The 26328-nt window shown below is 38.2% G+C and overlaps 1 protein-coding gene across 4 annotated transcripts in view; it reads left to right on the forward strand.

Moving 5' to 3' along the window:
* Window positions 1–21837, forward strand: part of FER (FER tyrosine kinase) — a 192825-nt gene extending 170988 nt beyond the window's left edge. For all 4 annotated transcript variants that reach the window (XM_055698687.1, XM_055698689.1, XM_055698688.1 and 1 more), the window contains 3 exons: window positions 5228–5382; window positions 8851–8973; window positions 13198–21837. In XM_055698687.1, coding sequence (XP_055554662.1) covers window positions 5228–5382; window positions 8851–8973; window positions 13198–13340 — 421 coding nt within the window. In that variant the 3' untranslated portion in view covers window positions 13341–21837. The remainder of the gene's footprint in view (window positions 1–5227; window positions 5383–8850; window positions 8974–13197) is intronic.
* The last annotated feature ends 4491 nt before the right edge of the window (window positions 21838–26328 follow it).

Consider the following 26328-nt stretch of genomic DNA (forward strand, 5'->3'; position numbering starts at 1 on the left):
CTGTTTGATCAGGTAATAGACTATTTTCATTGAATTAAAAGTGCAAAGGAGACAAACTGATTCTGTTCACTAATTAATTACTTGCTTTTATCACCTAAGAGTGTTTTAACTGCATGATCCAGGGAGAGGATATAAAATGGCTAATTAGTTCAGTGAGGCAATCTGTCCTACTGGTTTAGTAATGAGGAGTTTACTATCTTGTTTTGATTTGCTTTAATTGATGGAATTCCATTGACATTCTAGGTATTACTTGCTGTGTAATTCTTTTGGGATGGTGGAAGGAAGCAGGGAGGGGGTATGAAAATGTCCTTAGAGAAAAGTTTATGAGGCTTATGTCTTTACAGACAGACATGAATCCAGGTGGTAACAACTGCCAGCACAGAGAAATTGCCTCTACTTCCACTTTAACTGGCTATTGGATTTTTAGCAAAAGCCTTATGAGCTCTGTCTTGTAGGTTCAGCATATTCAACCCATCTTAATGTCAACATCCTGTTTGTGTTTATAGGGACTGCACAGCAGTGCTTAAAAATGAAAATTCCAATTTACATATTAATTTTTTATTCCGTAGTAGTTGGAGGGAAGATGCTTTGTTTCTAACAGCACTAAGCACTTACATAATCTTGGTATTAAATAGTGGGAGTCAGCTTTTCTTTTGCTAATGAACTTGTTTGGTAGCAGCTCAGTGTAATTTGTGCCCAATTTGTACAGCTTTCACGTTGTGAAATGAAGAATATTTTCTTGTTTTCTATGTTAAAGAAAAATGCTGATTTTATGGAATTACTGCAACAAGTAGCAAATTCTATATGAGAAAAAAAACAATGTCCCAGGCAGAGAGAGACACCTAGTTCCATGTAATTACATCTGTACTTCTCCAGGGTGGTGGCTTCAGGGAACGTTAAGGAGAAGGAAGGGAAAAGAAATAGAATATATGTGGGTTTTTAGGGGAAAGAAGACAAGCAAAGCAAAGTTGATACAGGTTTTTTGGAAAAAAAGCCATGTAGAAAGTGTCATGATGTACTAGAAATATTTAACACTGAAGTTAACTGTAATACTGACTTCTCGTAGTTGTTTTCAGTCACCAGCCTAAATGTTTACATTTTCTTGTTTTCCCTCACTCATGTCATCTATCAGACATACTTGAATGAAACCCCCATTGTGTGTATTTTATATGGAATGTTAAGATGTAAAGGCTTTTTTATAAGCCCCTTAATACTATTATACTAGAGCTCTTTCTTTTTTTCTGGAGCAAATTGAAATTAATTAGAACCCTGGTTAGGGTTCTAGAAGTAAAGCTTTTAGTTAATAATTTAAAGCAATGGAAATAATACTTCTTGATACCTTCTTTTCAGATTCTGGGTATAAATTCTATAACAAATCACAGTGACTAAATTGTATTTTTGGTAATTTTCTCTGTATCAAGAATGAAAAATATGAACATCCTTTTAAAAGAGGCTGTTAGACATGAGGAGAAACTATTGAAGAAATTGCTTGAAAACTATTGAAGGATCTTAGCCGGACCCTCAGAATAAAATAAAAAAAAGCTTGGTGAATGTATAGGCTTCAGTGTGACAATATTTTTTAAAATGGTTTTAAGCATGCAAATATATAGAAGGAAATCTGGAAGATTCAGCAACAAATCACTGAGAATACAAAACATGTGAAATGACAGCAGGAATGCTAACAAGATACTCCAACTATCATGACATTTATAAGACTGAGGAATCAAATAATAAATGTAAGTCAAATAGACACTGTGAAGAAATTACAAGTAAGAGGTCAGGGGGAAAAAAAAAAGAACCTGAAAAATGCATCTACAGTGGATGTAACTGCAGAATCTGAAGTGGCTGGTGGTGGAGCACTGAGAATGAAATTGTAAACATATTGTTTCACCCCACTGAATGGCAAGTTATTAAAAGTGCAAAGTAACAGAACTTTTGGCAGGATTTAGCATCATTCTAAATACCACTGGATCTGCTAAACACTGTTGGTTTCTATGTACTCCAAGAACCAACTCCTCACAAGAATCATGAAAAAAAAACCTACATGCCTGAGAGGAGGATTACAAAAATTCTTTAAAAATACTATGACTGAAGTGAAGGAAAAAGGGAAAGAAAAGTTCTCATATGAAGTATTTTCTAAATAAGTGAGAGGAATAGTCTATCTTACACATGAGAAACAAAAAAAAGCAAATTTGCTTAAGTCAGAAGTAAACATATTAAGTGCTCAGAAGACTTTATTGAGATAGACAGTGTCTGAAAAGTAATACACAGTAATATAGCTTCAAGAATTTAAAGAGTTTTAGCTAAAAGCAGAAGATATTAATACTGTGAGATGCCTAACCAGCACTACTATATTTACATTGCTATTTGTAGCTTTATTAGTAATTTCAGTTGTCATTATGCCTTTATTAGTAATTTCAGTTGTCATAATGCATCCTTTTCTGTCTTATTGTTAATAGCTCGGCACTCACTGTTTCATAAAATGTCACTGATACTCTGTGGAAGATGGCAATGAAAATGCTTTGTTTTTTAATAAAAACTGATACAAACATAAAGAAGCACTTTGCCTGGAAAGATTGATGGTGGACATGACAGTTGTGTCCACCCGCACAAGTTGTGGGTCATTAGCTAACCACTGGCCCATGATTCCTCCCTTGGCACCTGTCTGCAGCGCAGCAGCTTGAACAGTGTCGTTGTGTGATTCACTACCAGCCAACAGACAGCTTGAAAACTACTGTTTCATGAAGCACAGACTTCGTGTATCTGTGGTGTTTCAGGACATGTAGTGTTAATTTATGTATATCCTAAACATAGTATCACCATCTTTACCAGCTGTCTCAAATACCAGTTTGATTCTCATGCAAATGTTTTTGTAAATGTTCAGTAATGATGAAAAACATTTCCACTAGATGACTCTGAAAGAAAAAGAAAACTGCTACATACGAAACAGACAAAAATTATGTGAACTGATTCAGAACCTGTTTAAATGCTAGGTCAGACTCAGGTAAGAAGTTTTCCATGATTGTAATTAACTGTAAATTTTCTTGAGATATCACTCATTACTTTTTCCACCTCTGATGTTCGTCTGTCACAACGTCTAGACTAAACTGAGTAAAAAATAATAATAATAGTAATTACTAAAGTGTGATTGGAACCTGAGGCATAAATTCTTGAAGTTTCATGCTGATACTTTTTACAGATTTTAGTATAAGCAATAGAAATCTGGTTTTGTTTTGCAGCTGTCTTATTTTCACCAAACGATGCCACATGCTAACATCAAGCTATGTAACCTAGTGCATATTGAGCTGTTTTATACATTTGTGCGTATCTTCAGCTGGAGCCTGTGACTTCAGACTTGGTTTAAAGTGGTCCATCTTCTCTAACTCCAGGAATAACTGCATTTATATCATTGTAGCATCAAGGTCAAAAGCCATAAATGTACTTAGTGTCAGAAGAGTTATATGAGTCACACAGGTTAAAATTCTTAAATCAAGTTATAGTATTTATGCTCAAATGCAGGGTTTGTCGATACATCAAATAATGTAGTGCAATATGAACTTGAATCAGTTGATCAAAGTAGTTGTAGATGTATGAGCTTTAACATCACTATATATGGCTCAAAACTTCTACTTTACACTAAATATAGTTCAGTCCTTTGTCATGAAAGTCCCATCATCCATAGGGTTTGAAACTGTTTGTCATTGGTTCAGACCTTTCTTTCTGCGTTAGCTGTAGAAGCAAACTCGGTGCCCACTGTAGGCAGAGTTCTAGGTTAGTTTCTTCCACGAGTAATCTAGTTTGCATGCACCAAAATCATTCTTCAGAACCAATAAATGTGCATTAAGTGCTCAGGGGACTTGCTCCAAAACTATGCTACAGCTCTAATCCAAACATTAAAGCTAATTTAATTATTCTGGCATATTCACGTAAGACAAGCTCTTTGTGAGCATATTGGCTGTTTAAGCTGAAAACAAACATAGTAAATTTAGTTTATGCCCATGATGTTCATAACGTTACAAATTTAATTCTGTTGCTTAACGTTTTTCTCCTTTCAAGAATTCCCTGTATTTTACTGCATTAAGATGGGAATAATAATACCTATTGTGTAGTATTTTAACACATTGTGGAAAAAAAAACATGGTATACTTATGGTATGTTAATAATATATTATTAGCATGTGTTATTATTCCAAATGTATGCTGTAGAGAAACCACAGTAGGTCCTTTATCAGGTATTACTACAGGCTGTCTTCTAAAAAAAACATGTTTTAGATGGAGGGAGGGAAAGTGTGTTGGTTTTCTGATCTTCTCATCCATCACTGAGCCAAAGTTCCTTTTCCTGCAATATTGCGTAGCTTTTTATTTTTGATGAAAACACTAATGCTAAGATGGGCAGAGAGAAAATGGAGCCAGTTCTCTAGTTTCTCACCATCTTTCATAATACAGGAACATGTTTTTGAGTGCTTCTTCAAATTCTGTTTCATTTTGCATAAAATCTTATTTGTTATTCAATGGGTTTATTTCTGGGACCTCAGAGAGTTCAGTTGTGGTGAGCTGAATTTGGCTGGCTGCCAGACACCCACCCAGCTGCTCTCTCACTCTCAGGACAGGGGACAAAATAAGGCAGAAAGTCTTGTGGGTCATCATAAAAACAGGGAGATCACTCACAATCAGCAAAAGACTGAACTTAGGGAACACAAATTTAATTTGCTGTGAATTAAAATGGAGTTGAATGGTGAAAAGTGGAGACAAAACCTGAAATACCTTTCCCCCACCCCTCCCTTCTTCCAAGGCTCACCTTCACTCCATTCCTGACTCTTCCACCTCCTCCCCACCAAGGGCTGCAGAGGTATGCAGAATGGGGGTTGCAGTAAGTCCGTAACAGCTCCTCTCTGCTGCTCCTTCCGCCTCACACTGTTTCCCTGCTCCAGTGTAGGTCCTTCCACGGGCTGCAGGACTCTGCCCCAGCACCTGGAGCACGTCCATCATCTCCAGCACCTGTTCTCCTGACTTCTTCACTGACCTTGGTGTTCACAGGATTATTTCTCACACTTTTATTTTCACTCCCTTACTGCTCTTTTTCAAAACTGTTGTGCAGCGTTTTTTACCCTTTCTTAAATATGTTTTCTGAGAGTGCCACCATCTTGGCTGAGGGGAGCCATTTTAAAAGGCTTCAAGTACTTTCAAATGTGCAAAATTATGGGGGTTTATTTTTTCTTCTAACTTAGAGACCTGGCTGCAAGGAACTGCTTGGTAGGTGAAAGCAACATTTTGAAAATAAGCGATTTTGGAATGTCCCGGCAAGAGGATGATGGCGTGTACTCATCGTCAGGCCTAAAGCAGATTCCTATCAAGTGGACTGCTCCAGAAGCTCTCAACTATGGTAAGGACATACCTCCAGTTTCTTGCCAAAAAAAAAAAAAAAAAAAAAGGTAGCATAAGGAGCACCAGGACTACGCTGTCAGCAATATTTGTTCATATATATACATATTCTTAGTGCACAGTTCAAATCAATAATGTTTAAAATAATAGTAATATTTCAGTCTTATTTAAGTTATACATAAAATACTGTTTTCCTTTAAAAAGAATAAGACAGCAATCTCAAAACTCCTATTGTGCAGCAATGAAGTAATGTTTTGGTTATATTGCTGATTCATCCTACTAGTCTACCTAGGCAGTCATCTAAATCATGATTGTTAGCAAAATGAATGGCAAGTTCTGCCTACTTATGGCAGTGATTATTCTAGCACCTCTTTGAAAAAAGTAGCAAGTGTCAACATACTAGAAAACTCTGTTAGATAAATCATTGCATTGGAGAAAAGTATAGTCACTGATTTATATGTTTTTTTAACTGCAGCTTTTCTTTACCATTTTTATATATTGCTACGCTGTTGTCTTGGGGGGAAAAAAAATATTATTTCTGATTGAGGGAAGTGGTCCATACCACATTGGTAATAGTTCCAGAACAGAAGCAGAAGCTGCTGTATTTAGTTTTTTAGCTTATATGAAACTAGAAAAGTAACTTCTAAGTAAAGTGGGCTGTGAAGAATCAGCGTGTTAAATGAACAATGAGACATTTTGGATGTAGTTCTTTCACCCAGTTCTTTAGTTGAGTACTTAGAAAAAAATAGTTTTAAATTCTTCATTTGAAGTGTCTACAAATATTTCTGCCATGTCTTAAAGCTTTTTTTAAAAAAGAATGCATTGGAAATCCTAAGTTTGTGACTTACGATTTATAGCAAAATATTTCCTCTCATAATTAGATTAGTAGGCTAATACATTTAGTTACATAGTTGATCCTGTATGATCAATCATTCTAAGATGTGTTACTGTTGCTAATGTTCACGGGGGAGCAAACCTCTCTAGTTTGGGTGTTTGTTCCACTATAAACAGTGGTTTGAATTTTTATTTTTGTTATTTCAGAAACGCATACAGTTTATTTGATATATAATGGAAACCTATCTTTTGTAGCCATATGCAGTCCAGTGGACTACATTAAACAGTAAACGGGCTGTTGTGACAACACCTTCACTTTGTACTTCTGAGTCTTTTTTTCTGCATAGTACAAGAGAGGATAGTTGATTAACATCTATTTATTTTGTGTTTCCTAAAATGCATACATATTCAAGCAGCCCTAAGTGATTTTCTGTAGTTTTTGGAAAATAAGCTCTCTCAAATATTTGTTAATGAGTTCAGCATTATTCAACTTTCAAAATGTTGGAGAAGGTTTCTGTGTGTTTTGAAAGGATGATCTTTTCCACTCCTTTGAAAGATGTGAGTAAAAATAATTGGTTTGTCTTTTACCATTTACCATCCTAATAATGTGGTCATAAATATTGCATTAATTTGTGTAAGTAAGGCAGAAGGTATTGAAGGATATCACAGTGAAATAGGACAAAAATTGAAATATTTCAAAACTTGTTGGGAACTACTGTCCATGTTGTTCCTCAATGGCAACATTTAAGATTTGGAAGAAAATGAAGGGTAGAGTCACTTGGCCATTGCATGAATGGTACAGTGCATAAGAAACTACTTAGAAGTTTTGGGTTCACTGTATATTACAAATTAATAGCAGTCACAAAAATATTTTAAATTAGAAACACACAAGTTGTGAAGTCTAGAAAACAGGTTGGGGGAGATGAAGTGGTTAGGGAGCTGTATCTGAAGTCACAGGCTGATGCTACTGGAACTTGTGGGAGATTGAACCTTTGGTTTAGTGGGTGCTGCTTGGTGCCATCCCATCCCATTGTTTTTGCTTGGAGCTAGATGATTTCCATCACTTCCAGTAAGTGGAAAAAAATGTTTGAAAAATTCCTAATGAAATTACTTACTTAGGCCAAGTGTAGGATATTTTTGATTCCTGTTCTTTCAAAATTAAATGCACATTTAGTATGTATGTTTTTCCAGTACAACATTTTGAGTCGTTTGTCATGTTAATCAATTATTGTGTGGAGAGGTCTTTTTGTGAATAAACAGGCCTTTTTTTTTTGCCCTGATAATGCCATAGTGGAAAAGAGAATTAACTGTGCAGAACGTGTACTTTCTTTACAAAAAACTAATGGCTTATCTTGTATCTACTGAGTGATTTCAATGAAAAGTGTTAAATTACTGGATGCCAGACTCTGAAGAGAGTTGATATATAGACAAGAAAACTAATCTTACTACAAAAAGCATGGTGAATGTCCATAATTGCCATCTATGAAGTACACAAGCTAATGTAGCACAGCTGGAAGTGATACTTGGTTTAACAGTAAAATGAACTTTCTGACATTGGAACAGTTGTCATATCACCAACTTTCACTATAATTTACATGTGTTTTCCTTTTTTCCAGTCAGAAGGTGGCTTAGTTTGCTTTGTTTAATGATTAGAGATGAACAAACAATGCATTCACAAACATGTATATTTTAAAGAATAAAGACATACAGAATGTAATAGTACAGAAGAAAAACTCATGAAAAATGTTGAAAATGGATTTTTAAGTTGCCACTTTCACCGAACCTGCTGCAAAGGGTTAGGAGCCTTAACTTTCTGATATGAATCCATTCTTCATTATGTGAATCCATCAGGGACAATAGAAATATCTGCTGCAAGATCTCCCCTTCTCCCATAACGTAAAGCTTTCATTACACAAAGAGGTTTGGAATACAATATCAATTATCTGTTTTGCTGTCTCTGAAGCACAGCTGAAGATAAGGGCACCAGAAGGCCAGATTTTTTTTCTTTGTCTTTAAATGATGGGTGCTTCCATCCTTCAGGGTCCAAATTAAACAAGTTGATGCAATATACTTCCATTTCCAGAGAACAGTTTGTCAAAGCATGAAAACCAGGCTCTTTTTGCAGTTGCAAAATACGCTGATGGTAACTTCTCTCAGAGTACTCAATGCTATGCTATTTTAGGGACCTGGGAAAGTTAATTTTTTTAAAAGTATCTTTTGAATTCAAAGTGATTATAAACAAGGGTTGGGGGGGGGGGGCGGGGGCGGGACAGGGGAGGGACACACCTGACATTTTTCTGTCCTTTTATATTAAAAGGAGAAAAAAAATTGCGTTAAGAATGAAAGAAATTCTTAATTTGTATCAAAAATTACTGACATGGTAAGGTCCGTCAAATAGTAGAACTTTAACTTAGCTTATATTATTCCTAGGTATTGACCTGGAAGATAATTTGTTTATCATTTGAAATGCAGGAGACTGTGATATCTGCAGAATGTATTGTTAGTAGCTATAGATTTGTGGTGCTTAAAGCTTGCCAATATAACACCTTGCCTTTACAGAAAATCTGGGGCCATAATTACCTGAAACTTTAATTTCTCTGTGCATTAAGGTGAGGTTTTTCTCTCCTTTTCTTAGGAAGATACACATCTGAGAGTGATGTATGGAGCTTTGGAATCCTTTTGTGGGAGACCTTCAGTTTAGGAGTATGTCCGTACCCTGGAATGACCAACCAACAAGCACGAGAACAAGTTGAGAAAGGTAGTTACTCGTAGGGAGTGAAAGAAATCCTGTATAGATTCATAAGGATGTAGTATATACAGTATAAAACAGCAAAGAAATAATGCGTGAATTATCCAGCAACTTTAGCAAAAGTACTGTGACATTTTTAATGCTGAATCTAGCTATCTAGGAGGAGTAGTGTGATATATAGGCTTCTTGAAAAAAGGAATATACTGACCAGTGACTTAAAGGACAGAAGACTTAAAGCATGCTGACTTTCTTTGTTGCAAAACTAAAAGGTGAGATGGAGAGGAGGGATTTACTGCTGTGCAAAGCAAGGGCTTGACCAGAATGAATTACTTAAGATTATGCTAATGCAGGTATAAATATTCTAAAGAGCCAGAAGAAAAAATGTGTATCATTCCATCTTCTCTATTAAAGCATTTCAGACAAAGATTTAGCAATTATGATGGAGAATGGTAAGGTAGTTGAGCGCTGAAAGCCACATTTTTCTTTTACAGAATAATCAAAAGGCTTTTATTTAAAGTAGCAAGTAACTGTGAGAGGATTTCAGGATTTATTGATTTATTTGCATCAAATATATAGTGGCATTTCAGAACTGTTCCTCCTATACAGAGAACTACTGTGTAATTCATAAACAGGTTCTAAGCTAGTAAAACTGCTAAATTATTTACAAAAAAAAAAAAAAAAAAGACAACTAGTTTGCTGATTTATACAGATTGCCAGTATTTGTTACACACACTGTAGATGACCATCAGAGTTTCTTAAAAGGCCAAATCAAAAAATCCAGTGTTCTCTACAGCAGAGGAGTGCTTGTAAAAACAAGTCGTACTACTTCAGGACCGAGATTCTGTTTTAATCCACTGAGAATAATAAGCTCTTGAAATTGATAAAATTCAAAGATTTAGAAGTATGCTTATCCATTTTCAGATATGTGGGGAAAAGAGTCCCACTGGACCATCAGTGATTCCTTTTCTTTTTTTTTCTTTAAATGGAGTTTTAATTTCTTTTACCAGCCTGTTTTCTTGGGGTATGGTATGTAATAGCTCTCTCATTAGGATAGTCGGCTAAGACACTCCAGATTCTCTTCCTGATCTTATCTCAGTTAATCAGTTAGAGCCTTCAGTGAATTTAGTCACTTGAATGCTTGCTTTAAACCAAGATAATTTCAATTCTAAATAACTATATAGAATCACTTCACTTTAATGACAAAAAATGCTTGCTGCTGTCACTGTTTTCAAGGAGTGGTTTCTAGAGGAAACCTTGTATATGAAAAGATTTTTAAATTGTTTCATATTATTTTGTCTGTAAGTGTCCTAGAGCTCAGTCATTCTCCTTTACATTACATACATTAATCCAGCCCCCATTTCCAAGACTTACCTTTTGTATGAGCCAGTGTCATTTATACTCTGTTTTTACAAGACAGATACAGAGACCTGTGCAGAAAGTCTGGAGTCACAGAGCTGCATTTAGCTGTGGAGTCCTATGTGCCGGCTGGCTTTATTGCCCTCTGCCTGTCGTTTGCTAAGAGAGCTACATGTGGTAAACAGAGTCACAGAGTGGCTGAGGTCTGTGAGGACCTCTGGAGGTCGTCTGGTTCGACCCTAGTGTTCAAGCAGGGCCATCTAGAAAGAGGTACCCAGGGCCATTCCCAGACAGCTCTTGCATATCTCCAAGGTTGGAGACTACCACCTCTGTGGGCAACCTGTGCCAGTGCTCTGTCACTCTCAGAGTGCACAAGTGTTTCCTGATGCTCAGAGGGGACCTCCAGTGTTTCCTGGGTGCCCATTGCCTCAGGCCCTGGCACTGGGCACCACTGAAAAGAGCCTGGCTGTGTCTTTGCACCCTCCCTGCAGGTATTTATATACACTGGTGAGATCCCGCTGAGCCTTCTCTTCTCCAGGCTGAACAGCACCAGCTCTCTCAGCCTTTCCTCATGTGAGAGTTGCTCCAATTCTTTCATCGTATTGGTGGCCCTTTATAGGATTCTCTCCAGTATGTCTATGACTCTTTCGTACTGGGGAGTGCAGCACTGGACACAGTACTCCAGGTGTGGCCTCACCAGAACTGAACACAGGGGACAGATCATCTCTGTCAACCCGCTGGCAACACTTCGTATGCAGCCAGGGGTACAATTAGCCTTCTTTGCTGCAAGGCCACATTGATGGTGCATGTTCAACCCTTGGTGTCCACCAGGATCCTCAGGCCCCCTTCTGCCAAGCTGCTTTCCATCTGCATGGCCCCCAGCACCTACTGGTGCCTGGGGTTGTTCCTCCCCAGGTGGTGGACTTTGCACTTCCCTTTGTTGAACTGCACGAGGTTCGTGTCAGCCCATTTCTACAGCCTGTCCAGGTCCCTCTGAAAGGCATGACCCACTGGTGTACAGACACTCCTCCAGTCTGGTGTCGTCTGCAAACTTGCTGAGGTGCACTCTGCCCCATTATCACGATCATTACTGAAGGTGTGAAACAGTATTGAACCCAGTATTGGCCCCTGGGGTACACCAATAGTTACCAGCCTCCAACCAGACTCTGGGCTACTGATCACTTCCCTCTGGGACCAGCCATTCAGCCCATTCTCAATCCACCTCACTGCTCATCCACCATACTGCTCATCCAGCCCAGAACTGAACAGTGTCTTTTTGAGGATTTTATTGGAGACAGTGTTGCAAGCCTTACTGAAGTCTTCTCATCTACCAGCGCAGTCATTTCATTGCAGAAGTTTCTCAAGCTGATCGGGCATAACTTGCCCTTAGTGAATGCGTGCTGACTACTCCTGATGACTTGCTTGTCCTTCATGGCATAAAAGACCTTGTGTCTGGAAATCATTTCCAGGATTAGCTGCTCCATCATGTCACCACGACTCAAGGTGTGGCTGACCAGCGTGCAGTTCCCTGGGTGGCATTTGCTTCACTCCAGTCTTCAGGCACTTCTCCCAGTCACCAGGATGGATGGAAGATTCTTGAGAGTGGCCTTGCAGTGACATCAGCCAACTCCCTCAGCACTTGTGGGTGCATCCCATCAGGGTCCTTGGATTTACGCAAATCCTTTTTGCTTAAGTATTCCCTGACCAGATCCTCTTCCACCAAGCCTACATCTTCCTTGCTGCAGATGTTCTGCCTGGTCTGTGGGGCCTGGGATTCCTGAAGGCAGGTCTTGCTGGTTAAGGCTGAGGCAAAGAAGGCATTCAGTATGTCAGCCTTTTCCACGGCAGTTGTCTCCAGGTGCCTTACATCATTCAGCAGTGGGCCCACATTTTACCTTCCATTTGTCACCTACATTCTTTTTCTTGTCTTTGACATTCCTGACCAGATTCAATCCCATTTGGGATTTAGCTTTCTTAACTTCATCCCTGGATGCACAGACAGTGCTTCTGTATTCCTCCCACATTACCTGGTTTATGTTTGAATTTGTCTAGGAATTCCTTGTTCATCCATGCTGTCCTGGTGGTTTGGCCAACTTCCGACTCATTCGGAAGTTGCCTTTATTGCTGTGAGTACCTGTCTTTGGCCCAGGGTATGGATAATATGCTGAAACAGCCACTTATCTGTGGCTTCTGAATAATTAGCTGCTAATTTATTTAACTGATTGTTCATTCTCCTGCTCATCACCAAATCAGAGATCACCTTCAGCTGATGGCAGTAGAGAGGTGTGGAAGGCCACTGCCTATCTAAGCAACCCAGAATAATAAGAGTTAAGATGATGGGAAAATATAAAATTTAAGAAAACAGGGAGGAGGAAAAATAAATGGGTAAAGTGCAGGTGGGAAGGGAACTTCTTAAGGAGACCAAAAAAGGAAGAGACATGAGAATAAAACTTGATCCACCCTGAAAAAGCCAAGAAATATACCCCCATCATTATTGTTGATTTCCTGGGGGGTGGGGGGTGGGGGGGGGGTGGGGGTGGGGGTGACAGGGGTCGGGGGGTGGCAGAACACAATTAAAACCTAAAGAGTAGCTACTTTTTAAGATACAGGAAACAAACCTGCACAGGTTGCTACCCTTAGGGGTGAGAAGCATACGGATAATTTACCATGCCCAATCTAAATGCCATTGGTACCTGAGCTTTGATTAGTTTAATCATTATCTGTCTTGTATAGGTTATATATTGAAGGCTTTCCTCATATACCCTGAAAATCTTTTTTAATGCAATGATCTTGAACTTCACTTGTTTCCTTTTTGGTTTGTCAATATGCATCCGTTTTCAATGCTAAACATTTTCCCCCTTTTTTTTTGTGTACCAGGCTACCGAATGTCAACACCACAAAAATGTCCAGAAGAAATATATAAAATAATGCAGAGGTGCTGGGACTACAAACCAGAAAACCGGCCAAAATTCAGTGAGATTCAGAAAGAGCTGTCTTCAATCAAAAAAAAAGTGACATAGTGATACACAAGTGCCAAACTCAATATGTGGGACTTTATTTTCCAGTGAAATAATTTTTTCCCTTCAAACACTATGCATTTATACAACATTATTTGCAATATTCTTCTAGGGTTACTTTGAAATTATTTGGGGTTTATATATATGTGTATCATCTTCAATGATGTCTGCACCTGCATTAAAGACGTATACTGCAAAATGCTATATATCCAGTCACAGTAATATTGTCATTTAGGTTACATGTAAATAGAAGAGCATATAGGATAGATATAAGGGACTGTGGCTTCTGTCTGTTTTACGGGAAGTAACTACTAGTGACATTTCTCAGAGGTTTGCTACTTTAAGCTGTGTTCTCACTCTGCTGTCCCTGCCCTGTATGTCAACACCAGCAGCACTCTAAAGGGGTGACTGTCATACATGTTGGCCTTAAAACTGAAGACAGTTTTGACAACTATTTTAACTAGAAACTTTTCTGTTTTTAAAATTCATTCTGCAACTGATATTTTTAGTGATACTTTGATTTAAGGATGAAGGTCAGATTCTGGATGCAAATCTGGTTACTGAATGGTGAAATCCAGAATTTTCTTTTGTAGAAAATTGAATTTCTTGTGCATTTATTACCATACTGTAGTAAATATTTCTGACTTCTGATGTGATTTACTTAAGCCACGCCTTTTCTTCCTACAAAGCCATCAGAATTCAGCAATATGTGTCCTTTACAATGACCTATATTTAAGAAACAAAAACCCCAATACGAAGTCTTTACTGCACATGTTAAGAAATACTCCAGGATGTCTGCCTTCCAAAGAATATGTAAAAGCAGTAGGCCTACAGAAAAAGTGTTGCTAATGATAGCAGCAGATATATATCATTGATCTTAGAGGAGTTAAAGAATGTGAATTGCTGGATTTGCTTTTGATCTTGATTTTTTTCCTTAAATTGGTAATAATTCTCAGAATGCAGATGTAGCCTACAAAAGTTTATGCTAAGCAAAGGTACATTCTGTGCATAGTGTCCAAAGGAAAATACTACTTCTGTATGGCGTAAGGAAATTGTTCAAGCAACCAATATAAAGAAATACGTTCAAAGCCTCTGACAGGCTGAGCAAGGCAGACTAGAAATACTAACCTTCTATTCTAACTTTTTTAAATCATTGCAGTCAGATTTCAAAAGTCTGGGGACCAGTAAGTTTTAAATGCCACAAGGAATAAAAGCCTTGTATGTGTGTATACATACATACATATATGTGTATATATATATATATAAAATACTCTGCCAGAAAGAATAAAAACTAACTAGAGAAGGGAGAGAGTAAAGGCACAGTTCGCTACGGTGGCTCTGGGTCCTCTTTGCAGCTGGAATTATTTTCTAGGGCTCTGCACAGAAACAGGAACAAATTAAAGTATCCTGGTCTGAGTCTCAAGGTTAAGGTGCTTAAAATTTTTCTAAGATTTAACTAAAGGTTTTTTGATCAAGGGATGCCAGTTGCTGCTAATGGAAATAACAAACAGGGACTGTAAGTAACACAGCATCTGGAATGTTAATTAGCCCTGTATTTTATTGTTAAAGTGGGATTGAGATGTAGTGAAGTCAGTGGCTACATTACATTTTTTCTTCTTAAGTTAAGGTGACTTTTCTCTTGTCCACAATATTCTTGCCCTCTGAAGTGTATTTATATTAGTACTGAGTGGTAATGTTTAAGGGCTCTGTGTGACCAAAATATGTGTAGTCTAGAAGAGTTTGTCTGTTACATTGGCGTTAGTGTCCAAATAAAAAATGAATGATCATGCTGGAGCACATCACCTGAATTTGAGGTGGAGCTGTCGACATCCAGCTATAGGGAACGATGAGTGTTTCTTGCATTTCTTAAGTCATTTTTTTCTTGGAGCTAAGGAAGCATATACATACCCATGAAGGTGTAGTGCTTGGAAAACTTGGTGGCATAAACTTCCTTACAAGCTTACTGGATATATTTACTTAGTTCTGTACTTCCAAGTAGCCCAAAGATATTTTTCAAGAGTAATGGGAAACATTCTTGTTCATTTGCATGCTTTTAAGTAGTTCACAAAGTTTGTGCCTTAATTTGCTAGTAAGCTAATGCAAATGCAAGTGTACTAAGATTTAAAGAACATTCCACAATTGTTTGGAAAAATTCAAGACTCATCCAACTGCAGGTCCTTATGTATGCATCGCTAAAACCTGCAGGTGAGGATAAAGGTGTCTCCTCTGTCAGCATTCATAGCTTCTCTGGAGAGTTAATATATTCTTCTTCTATGAAAGAGATTAACTGTTTCTTCGCTGTGTGCCCTCTTGACAGCAAAGAAATACTGTTTTATTTTTATAAAATAAAATACTGTTTTATTTGTCTTAATTAACCAGTCACCATCCTGACTCTCACATAAAGATAAAAATTGTACTCATATTTTATTCTGAAATTGTAATTCATATCACACTTCGTTTAAATTTAGAGACTTTTTAATACATGGGATTTCTAAAGCAGCAAGAAAATTTATTATTATTCCTGAAGTAAGCATCAGTTTAGTTAAAAAATAATAACTCTGGGAGAATACCAGAATGAGTTTATAGTTACAGAATGAATTTAAACACATGTACATGTTTCTTCAATTATTTAAACTGTTTTCTTATCATTGATTCGACATTTTCTGGCAGAACTTGTTCATCATGTCTCATTTGTAATTATTGCAATTACACAGTTTAGGAAGTGGAATCCATACATACAGATATTGGGTTTTAAGTTTTTGTAGACTTCCCACAGACAAACCTACCATACAACAAAATTTAAAGGAAAAAATGCAGTATTCAAGAACCAAAGCTGCCATATCTGCTTTCTGTGGACTTTTGATGACTTAGTCTTGCATTCTTTATAGGTTAGCCAGACACTGGTCATTTGGCTCATGTACTGTGTTTATCCTAGAGAACTTACAAAATAGTTAACTTACTCTCTTTTGTAAGTGTGGTGTTTCGGGTAGGTTCTTACCCTGGCAGTGTCCCAGCTAGGGGGACCCTGAGGGAATCCTGAATTTTTTACATTGTTAAATGGGAGAAACTCTGAGTACTATTAAGGGTCAGGTTGAAATATCTCAGACTGTTACACAAGATGGAATTCAACAGGTTATCTGTTATTTTCATCCTTTTCCAAGAAATTGCATTCATCATTTTAAGAAAGATTGTTTTGAGGGCAAAAAATGCATACTTAGTTTGTTTTCAGTGGAAATTAAGTACATATATTAGCTTCAGAGTTCCATCGTTGGTGAAAACATGACGATTCTGAAGCTTTTCGATTTTATGGAAAGTAAAATAGTGAAAAATGTCTTGTCTGAAAACAAACCTTGCTTCAGCAAAGTGTAATCTTTTAAAGTCAGCATCCCACCAAGACATTCTCTTTGAAACGTACATTTTCATTAGTTTCTCATGAAACCAATGGACTAGTTTTTCTTTTAGCAACTACAGTTATATTGCATTTCTTCTTAACAAAAATCTGCGTTTTTGCAGAGTTGCCTAATAATTTTGTTGGAAGTTTTTATTGGAACATACATCACCAGGAGGCTATCAGTAAGAACTGCAGTTTCTAAAATAAGCCTGATCTTACTGATGAGAAGCAGAAAAATGGTCAAAGAATTACTAGGTTCTTCACACTGAAGTATTTTTTCATCCGTGTCTTTGACCACTTGTTATGCTTACTCAAGTTCTACAAGCACGTTGCTAAAACTTACTGCACTTCACTAAAACTATAAAGTTACCCATTTCTTATCTTTTGTAACTCTTTTGTTATCCCTTTTGCACCCATTGTAAAGATACTAAAGAAAAAACACTTTCCTGAGGTTACAGAGTAACCAACTCTCAGAAGCATTTAAAAAATGTCTCCCTGCTCCCCAGATTGTCTAGTGTGCTGCTGCACAGATATTAACAATAGTGATTAACTACTAGCCTTGTTGCCATTATTCTCACTGTCTCACATCCTCTCAATGGCAATGCCATTGACGCACTTGAGACAGTGCAATATTTGAAGAGATGAGTTAGTGTATAAATAGGATCATCAAACATGGTACTCAAGAGCAGTAGTTCTCAAAACGGCTGGTTGTCACAAATAATGATAGTATTATAAAGATGGAATAAAAAGAAAGAGGCTAATTGAGAGAATCTGCTTCCTCTAACAGCTGTCTTGTTTGTAGGCAATAGAAATGTCTTGTATGCCAGTGCAATTGGATTTGTAATATTTTTATGACTGAGCATAAAATAGTTTGCTATTAAAAGAAGAGTTCACCATTTTATTTTTTTCTTAAAGCACAGAAGGACATGATATTATTGGAAGCATTCTTGCTAGGCAAGTCAGGATATATGGAGGGAAGAATACCCATACTACCAACCAAGGTACATATTTTTTCTCCCTAGAATCATATTCATGCAGTCCTTCACTTTCAGGAGTACAGGATTTTAATTAGTGATTAGAAAGTACAGGGCACGTCCAGTATTCCTGAAGTTCCAAACAACCGTGAGTTTTCAAGAGTGACCTGCTAAATTTGGAACGTCAAGTCTATTAAAAATGTTTTCTTCTAGTTTCCTTCTGCAGATTTACTGTAAAAAAAAGCAGTCCTTAAACAGTCATCAGTAATAACTTACAAGAAAAATCCATCAACCTCAGAAACCTATCAAGCTTCTTTAAGAGTAACTTCAGTAAAGAATATTTTTTTGTACTCTTGTAGTAGAAGTCCGTCAGGATAGCTTTCCGGGGCAGGGGGAGTGGAACTTAACAATCCAAAAGCTCCAAGTTGAAGCAGAAGAATTCTTTCACTTGTCATTCTCAACAGTCTTTCAAGTATTGTCAGATAATGCACCTGTGATTCCCAGCTCTTTTCAGAATTGCATATTAGTGCACTACTAACACCCTACTTTACTTTTAGACCAAGGAAGGGAAGACTCTTTCATTGAAAAGTTCAGCAAGTTCTGCCTGGTGGCTCCCACATTTTCCTCAGTTTCCACATTCAGTTATCAGTGTCATTGTGTTCGTTCTAATAAGCATCCCATAGAACAGGAGCTGGAAGCTAGATACTGTCTTCAAATCAGCAGCTAATCCCCCAAAATTTCACAGTTTTGACTCTAGAAGCCAACTTGGTTTTGGTTCTCTGTCAAATAAGCAAAAGCAATTTCTGTATTTCAGCCTTACTACTAATCTATAAAATGGGAATGGTCATAGATATATTTACTGTTATTTCCAAGGGAATGCTATCTCCACCCATAACCGTAATTTACCCGTATGTCCCTTTTTGACCATCTGTCTCCTCTTTGACATAAAATTCTAACTGGAATGTATGTCCAGGTATGGAACTTGGGTATTAATTCTGAGCTGTTTAATTTTCAGGAAGTTGTATATTATTAGCTGCTTTAGAACACCATTTTCTCAGATGTCATCTAGGCAGGACTTAATTTAGAATTGCCAGATAGTTTGGGGTTTTTTTGTGAGATGAAGGACTAGTTAGATGATTGCTAGCTACATGCATTGTTGTTTTGCAGCTGTTTCAGATTACAGCTGTGAGAGGGTAGTTCATGTATAGATCTGGTTATGGATGCCTTCTCTAAATCAAAAACTGTTAGCCATACTTCCAAAAAATGGATAAAGCCCTTCAATAAAGTTGACTATGGTCATACAGTGAAAACACAGAAGAGCCATGAACTACAGTCTTTCTTCCTTTACCGTCCCAGAACTGAATGTTTTATAAATAAAACTTGCAATAACTGGCTTTGTGTTTATAGGTAAATATGCCCTGTGAACAGGTATGATAACCTAGGACTCATATTGCTACCAGCAAAGAAGACTTGGAAAAAAGTGCTCCTAGATTGCTACTATTTCAAACTGTCCGTCTGATTTTAGAACTACAAATGTTCATAGATGAGTACATAACAAGTTTTGCGATTATGGTAAGAGGCAGCGCACGCTTCTCCATTGAAACCCTTTGTCAATTTAAAGCAGGTATGCTTTTTAAAAGAAAAATCAGATTGATCAGCAATTCCTTCTAGATTACACACATTCAAAGTACGAGCCAGAAACATCCACCACTAACAAAAGAAAGAGCCACACTACTGTCTTTAAATACAGTCAGCACAGTCTTTCTCAACATATAAAGAATTCTGTAATTGTTAAATGCAGTAGTAGTACAAAATCCTTGGATTACTGAAATGTAAACAGCTTCACTGATCTTTTGATTCATTTCTTAAAGAATATTTCTGCTCTTTATAAAAGGCTGCGGTAGGCTTACAGTTCTAGCTGAGCTCTGCTGTAACGATCTGGCCTGTTGCATCTCAGACATTTACTAATTTTTATGGCTCCACATACTGCAAATGGTGCCCTTTCACATACTTCAAAAAAGTTACTGATGTGACAGAAAAGTTCAAATATATCCCTGCTTTAGTTTGACTCAGAAATACTGTAGTGCTTTAAACCTTGATAACTGTGGCAATGGATTTGTATGAAAATTGAAGTGACCATGAATCAAGGTGATGCACACTTTTCAAATCACATTTTTAATCAAGTTAAAACCCCTAAATATATTGTGAATTGTCCACATTGCAAAAGACATCAGAAAAACAACATTCCTGACAGCCTAGTTTACAATACAGAGCATGCCATGCCTACTATGGAACAATGTAAAGCTAAATACACTCCTTGAAAAAGGAAGACTTTTGCTGTCAGCCCAGATACAAACAATGGCTTTAAAATTAACAGCAGTGACTTAATTCCAGCAAAGCTTCGTTGTAAGCTTCCTTCTTAACAGACCTTTCCAGTGTTAATTTTATTATTGTCATCCATTTTGCTTTTAGAAATTTGACTTCTGTTTATCATGCAACAGTTACTTGTAGTGGTAATTATATCACCACCACCACCACGAAGTGCTGAGACTTGCAAATTCAGAAGATAAGCGTTGCTAAGTCTACAGGGAACTGATCTTTCACTAGGTGTCATGAGTTGCAAAGATGTAATGCATTTCAAGTATCACTGAGGTAATGGTTTCAATTAAAAACTGTTATACAGTAAGCACAATAGTTTTCCTTGCTTAAGGTATCTCGTCCATAGTAATGTTTCCAGTTGACTAGAACTCAACAGGAAGGTAGAACGGTACCTTCCTTCCTCTCTAGTTTATCAGGGAAGGGAACTGTTGAGTTCAAATAGCCAGTTCAGGTGCTGTCAGCAATTCTGATAGGTAGAGCGCATGTAGCCAGGATGCCATAGAGAAGGTCTTGCAGTCTGCGTGGCCCCTCTTTATAATACACCTGTGGTTGCTACAAGTCACTAATAAATACAGTGCACTGGGGAGTGGAATTTTGCTATATCTCTGAGCGTGGCCAATTCCTTAAATCACCTATAGTTGTAGTGCATAAGGAGAAATAGTGACATTTTTTTCTTTGTCACAAAATGCACAAATGCAATCTACAGTGGGGAGAGTCTGCATTATTTCCTTCCTTCCTTCCACCTCCTACTTGGTTGTGTCACAGATTCAAAGTCTTCAGTAGACAGGACAACTAGAAGAAACGTAACTGTTTGTGCGGTTCATTGTATCGTTATCTGATCTGATCAATGGACAAGTTGATTTTTCCACCAAGCTTCCCAACCTAGTTTTCTCTGAGATGCTAAAAATCATGCAATAGGGAAAAAATCACGATACAGGCTCATCACAGAGGACACAAAAGGCAGGCAAAGAAATTTTGAGGACTGAAAGACAACAATAAACACCTGTCTTGTCCCTTCTGTGTAATTGTATACATGTTCAAATTACTTCCAGGGATGAAACTTCCAATTAAGGTTAGTGAGACTACTGTTTTTTCAGTTGCATGTGTTACTTTTCCTTTATGTAATTGTAGGCAGCTGGAGACAGAGGAGGTGTGTAGGGGAAGGAGGGAAGGTCGGTTCACTGATCTGCTGGCACATGCAAGACTTTTGACACCAGTAACCTTGAGTGGGGCACAGATACTGTTTGCAAACATGTTTAGATTTCTCTTCACTTTTGTGCCAAAGTACGCACCAGCAAGTTTAATATCAGGTAAAGCACCTTTTATACTCTTTCTTGTTTAAAAATAATATATTTGTGAAACAGATCGGTAATACATAACACTGGAAATGGGTGCATCTTCCCAAAAGTACACATGTAAAAAAAAAAAAAGGAAATAACGCTTGTGAGTTTAAGCAAGTCTGAAAATGATAACTTTTAATACAGTTGCCGGTTGTCTGTCCTTCATAATTTTAAATAGATCTGCATTTTAACTTTATTTATTTGCCAATTTTTTATATACTTTAAAGTTACACTTCTGAACTCAAGCTAACTTTTTATTTTCCTAGGCTGTTACAAAACAGAATTTCAGTATTCTTGTAAACTGCAGACCTTTCTCGAGTAGTCCTTTGTCTTTTCTTATGGACCAGTTACCACTAATGAGTCTGCAGTCCCCTTTTTACTGTACTCTTCCAATAAATGTAAAATATTTGTATCAAGATGTCTCATTTTATTTGGTACTTACAGGTTGTGTTTATTCGCTTGCTTCTGTAATCAAGTGGAATATGGACTCCAGCAGCATTGCTCTTAGGAGTAGCTACAATTCAAAATACTCATTTCACAAAGAAAAAGATCAATCTTACCAGGAATAGCTACAATTCAAAATTTCACAGAGGGAAAAAGAAATCTTATATGAATTTTTTTTTTTTTTTTGACAACTTCGGGATAATATCTGTGGATCCTCACTTAAGAGTTTGGCTGTCAGTTTTGTTTACCTTTTGTATTTCAGGAGGTATTGAAAGGAGTAACCTAGTGGGCAAAAGGGAAAGGACATGTTGAAACAGGCTGAGAACTTCACGGCTGGAGCTCTGCAGTTCTGAGGATGTTGCACCACACATTTCTCTTCAAGGCAAAGTTTTGTTAGGAGGCTAGGCACTGAAAAGCAAACACGCATATTCTATACTCCAACAGCAAAGCAAAACCTACAAGTTTTTCCAGTTAATCTAAAGACATATCCAAGCTTGATACTGTTTCTTTTAGATTATCTAGTGCTCTGTTCCCTTTATATTAAAAAAAAATCATAATGCATTCTAAATACAAATTGCATTTTAAAGCAGATTGTTTAAAGCTACTTTATGATTTACTTTGAATGAAACCAGGCTCCATAATAATCACCATTTTCACCACGCTTGGATGCCATTTCTTTGATTTCCATAATCCCTTCTCATATAAAGACTGTGATAACAAAATTACGACTGAGGTAAAAAATCAGCATTATTATGCCTTAAAAAATTTAAACGAATCTTTTGAGATCTCGTGGGTAATGTAAAGTATGAATACCCTATTGAAAGAATTCTTCTACAACCTTATGCTCCCTGCAGATGCACTTTGTTTTAACACCCAGTAGTGGGTAGAAAGAGAGGGTTTTGTGTACCTGCACCCTCACGCAGTGTTAAGCACACTGCATGCTGGCACAATAAAGCACACTGCGTGCTGGCACAATACTGTGATTTGCAAGACTTGGTGCCTGACTGAAGAGGGAATTAGCAAAGAATCAGTTTTATGGCACTGGTTCATAAGTGGCACTGAGGTACCTGTTATTTTGGTCACTTTTTTATTATTAAAATATTGTTCCCTCTTATAAACACTTTGAAGGAGTTTTCCCCACCATTTCCCAGCAATCATGAATGGGAGAGGTGCAAGTCCAAACCTCATCCCCTGAATTTACTGGTGTGCACTGAAACAGAAGACAACACAGCGTGTTGCACATAACTCTGGTACAATTCTGCTGAGAGACTAATTTATTAGCAGGATAATTTTAGAAAAGCTTACTGCAAGTAAATCTGTTCTGCTCAGTGATGCCTGGCCTCCAAATAATAAAAACATGTTGTTTGAAAATCTGCTACTGCCAAACATTGGGCAGCACAGGGTCATCAAATTTCCTCATTTGAAGTGTCACAGCAGTTAATTAGGAATGAGGCTAAAGAAAGGAGTCTTGAAGGTGATCGATGCCTGTGTGCAGTCCTGCATTTTTTACAGTTCAGAAGTAGATTTAAAAGACTTGGAGTTAAAAAAATTAAGTTGGTAACACTTCTTCTCAGAAGATCCCAGAGGACATTAGGCACCCAAGGACCACTTTAAATGCAGATCACAGCATTTTCCTGCCTAGCTGACTTGTGACTCCTGACCTTGTAGGTACTGTACAGCTGGCAAAACTCTACACAGAAGGCGTCTGGGCAAAGAAGTGCTGGATAGCAGTGCTTCCATCCAGCCAGTATTTTCTAATCACCCAATGTTTGCATGTCAAACCTAGGGCAGTTCTTTCTCTCTACAAGTGGCAGATGTACCTTGCTCTTAAAGCCATGTACTACAGGCAACAATCTTTTGCTGTTCAGGTACAAAACCTCCCTTGCAGTTTGACAGGAATACTGTTCTTGTTAAATGAGGGAGAGACATTAGTCTTGCTCAGAAACACAGAAGAGGGTCGCAGCTGAGGACTCCAAGCAGAAGCGCGTGCCTGCCTTCAGCCTGATGAAAGGGATTTGGGGAAGTTAGTGGAAGAGCAGAGAGTGGGAGAGTTGGTTTTGGGAGTTGATTTTTTCCTTTCCAGCATATTGAATTTAGTGGCACACTGGGACTGCTGAGTTCCATGAATATTACTCCTAGGTACCTAAGTCTTCACCACCTCCACACTCTGGGAGCTTAACTCGGGCCAAGGACCATAGAGGGCTCGAAAGCCAACTATTCCCATATTTAAGATGTTTGGTGGATCTACCCTCCAAAATAAAACAGGTCTGAGGAAACCTGCTATAAGTCACATTTGCTCAGTGTGGAGCCTGAGGACATCAGACCATCACAGGTCACTGAGTATGAAGTTCCAGCAGTGCCAAAATTGTAAGTGTCTGATACGAAAATGCTTTGAAGGACTGTGTGGTCTCCCTCACACAAATTCACTGAGGCTACTCTGCAGCTAGATTTCAGTCCTCCTTAAATCATGTTCTCATCATAAGAAATGCAAAAAAACAGTAACATCACTGATAGAGTCTGAATTGCAGCTGTACACCGTTCACCTCAAAGGACATGGTACAGACAACCACAGAGGAAACACAAGTCAATGACATGTGCACAAACCACTAACCCTGCAATGCACAGAGCCCTTCGTCAAGGCAGTTTCATCAGTATTCACCTCCTCCTCCATTCCCCCCCAGTTTCTTGCAAGTCTGCCACACTAAAAGCACTGCTGCTGAACAGTCTGCAGAAGTGCATCTGGACTGGAGAAATAGCTCTGTGTTGAGAATACAGAATAATGAGACACTGTGCTCTAATTTTCTGATGCATAAGCTCCCACAGCCTTCAATGACCTAATACGCTGCAAAGAGAAGGCAGGGAAGAATAAAATCAAATACTAGCTAGCTTTGAATCCTCAAAAAACTGGACTGGCATTTGACTGTTCTTTAATGGAAAGAAGCATGAGTCTTTGACACACATTTTCAACTCATGATGTATTAGCTCTCTGACAGCTGAAGGAAAAATGAGATTGTATTAGCAACAGCTGGAGTATATGGAAATATTTTTCTGCTTCCTCTTAGAAGCTTACATTGCTAAGTTTAACTCACTGAAGAGAAGCACAGAGAAGGATTAATATGATCATCCAATTACTAAAATTTAATCTGTGCAATCAATAGGTATGAAAGCCCATCCTGTTAACACTAACACATGGAAGTCACAGCCACTGTAAAGTTAAGCCCACACATACTAAGCTGTTCCATAAAAATTTTGACTCCTAAAGACCCTTGCTCATCTAAACTTACAGCCCCGCAAGTTCAAAAAAGCCTTTCCAATACTCCATAACCCTGAGTTTAAAGCGAAAAAAATGCAGTGACCTCAGTCTAGCTAGATCTAATTAGAGCACCTTCTAATATGAACAAGCTAAACAGGTAGTTTCCATTTCACTCATAGTCATGGACCCAGAGGGTAAGGTCTCTTGATGTCTGGGCCTGAACAGGGGCCATTTTTGTGCTATGCCGCTGATGTATTGAGACCTTGACTTTCTGTCTTTCCCCAGACCTGACGCAGGGGGTGGGACGTGGTAGAGCAGGCAGGGGTGGTCAAATCCACCTGAAGCCTGGGGTAAGACAGAAAGTCAGTCTCTCGATAAGTCACATAGCACAAAAATAAGGCTATTCAATAAAACACAGGTGCAAAACCATCAATCAACAAGTGATGTAAATGGGACAATTCCAAGTTTTTACCCATATATGGCTCAGTTATAGTCTAAACTACAGGCAAAGACTAAATTTTACTTGACATGGGGACCGAAACCAAACTTCTTCCTTGCTGAGAAGCCTCAATGCTTGATTTTGCATTTGAAGCAGAAGTAAGCTCTTATATAAATCCAAATTTGCAGATTTAGTCATTGCATTTGACCTTACCCAGTCTACCACATGCAGATCTTCCACAAGTGGAGGTACAGGTCACCATCCAGGCTTTCATTCTTGGGCCCTCCCAGAGCTTCTGAGATGAGACATGTCCCTGTGTCTCTCACCATCAGGGCTAACCTCAGAGGCGTACTCAGAGCACACCTCCTGAGCAAGCCTTATCCAAAACACAGCCAGGGCCACGACTTCTCTCTCCTGCTGCCACACACGTGGCCCAGTGTCACCCACTAGCTAGCTCCTGGCCTTCCCCTTAGGAAATCTCCCCTGATTGTGGAATGAGGGCTTGGGCATCCCATACTGTGGGGCCACCAACATCTCTCCCCAGCTGTGGACATGTGGGGACAAAGTTGCCAAGATGCAAAAATCCCAGCCTGTTTCACACAGGAGTGTTCAGTGGGCTTAAAATCAAACCAACACAAAGCCCAGGATAAGAGGTGAGGAATATTTTCAGTGTGCTCATTGCAGGAGTCGGTGTGTTTTCAGAGCAGCTCTTTTCAGCACAAGTTGCAGCGGGTGCACCAGGGCAATGTCTTCCTCCTCTCTCAGTCCTCT

This window comes from Falco cherrug, chromosome Z (assembly GCF_023634085.1).
Source record: "Falco cherrug isolate bFalChe1 chromosome Z, bFalChe1.pri, whole genome shotgun sequence".
In the NCBI taxonomy this organism is placed as follows: domain Eukaryota; kingdom Metazoa; phylum Chordata; class Aves; order Falconiformes; family Falconidae; genus Falco; species Falco cherrug.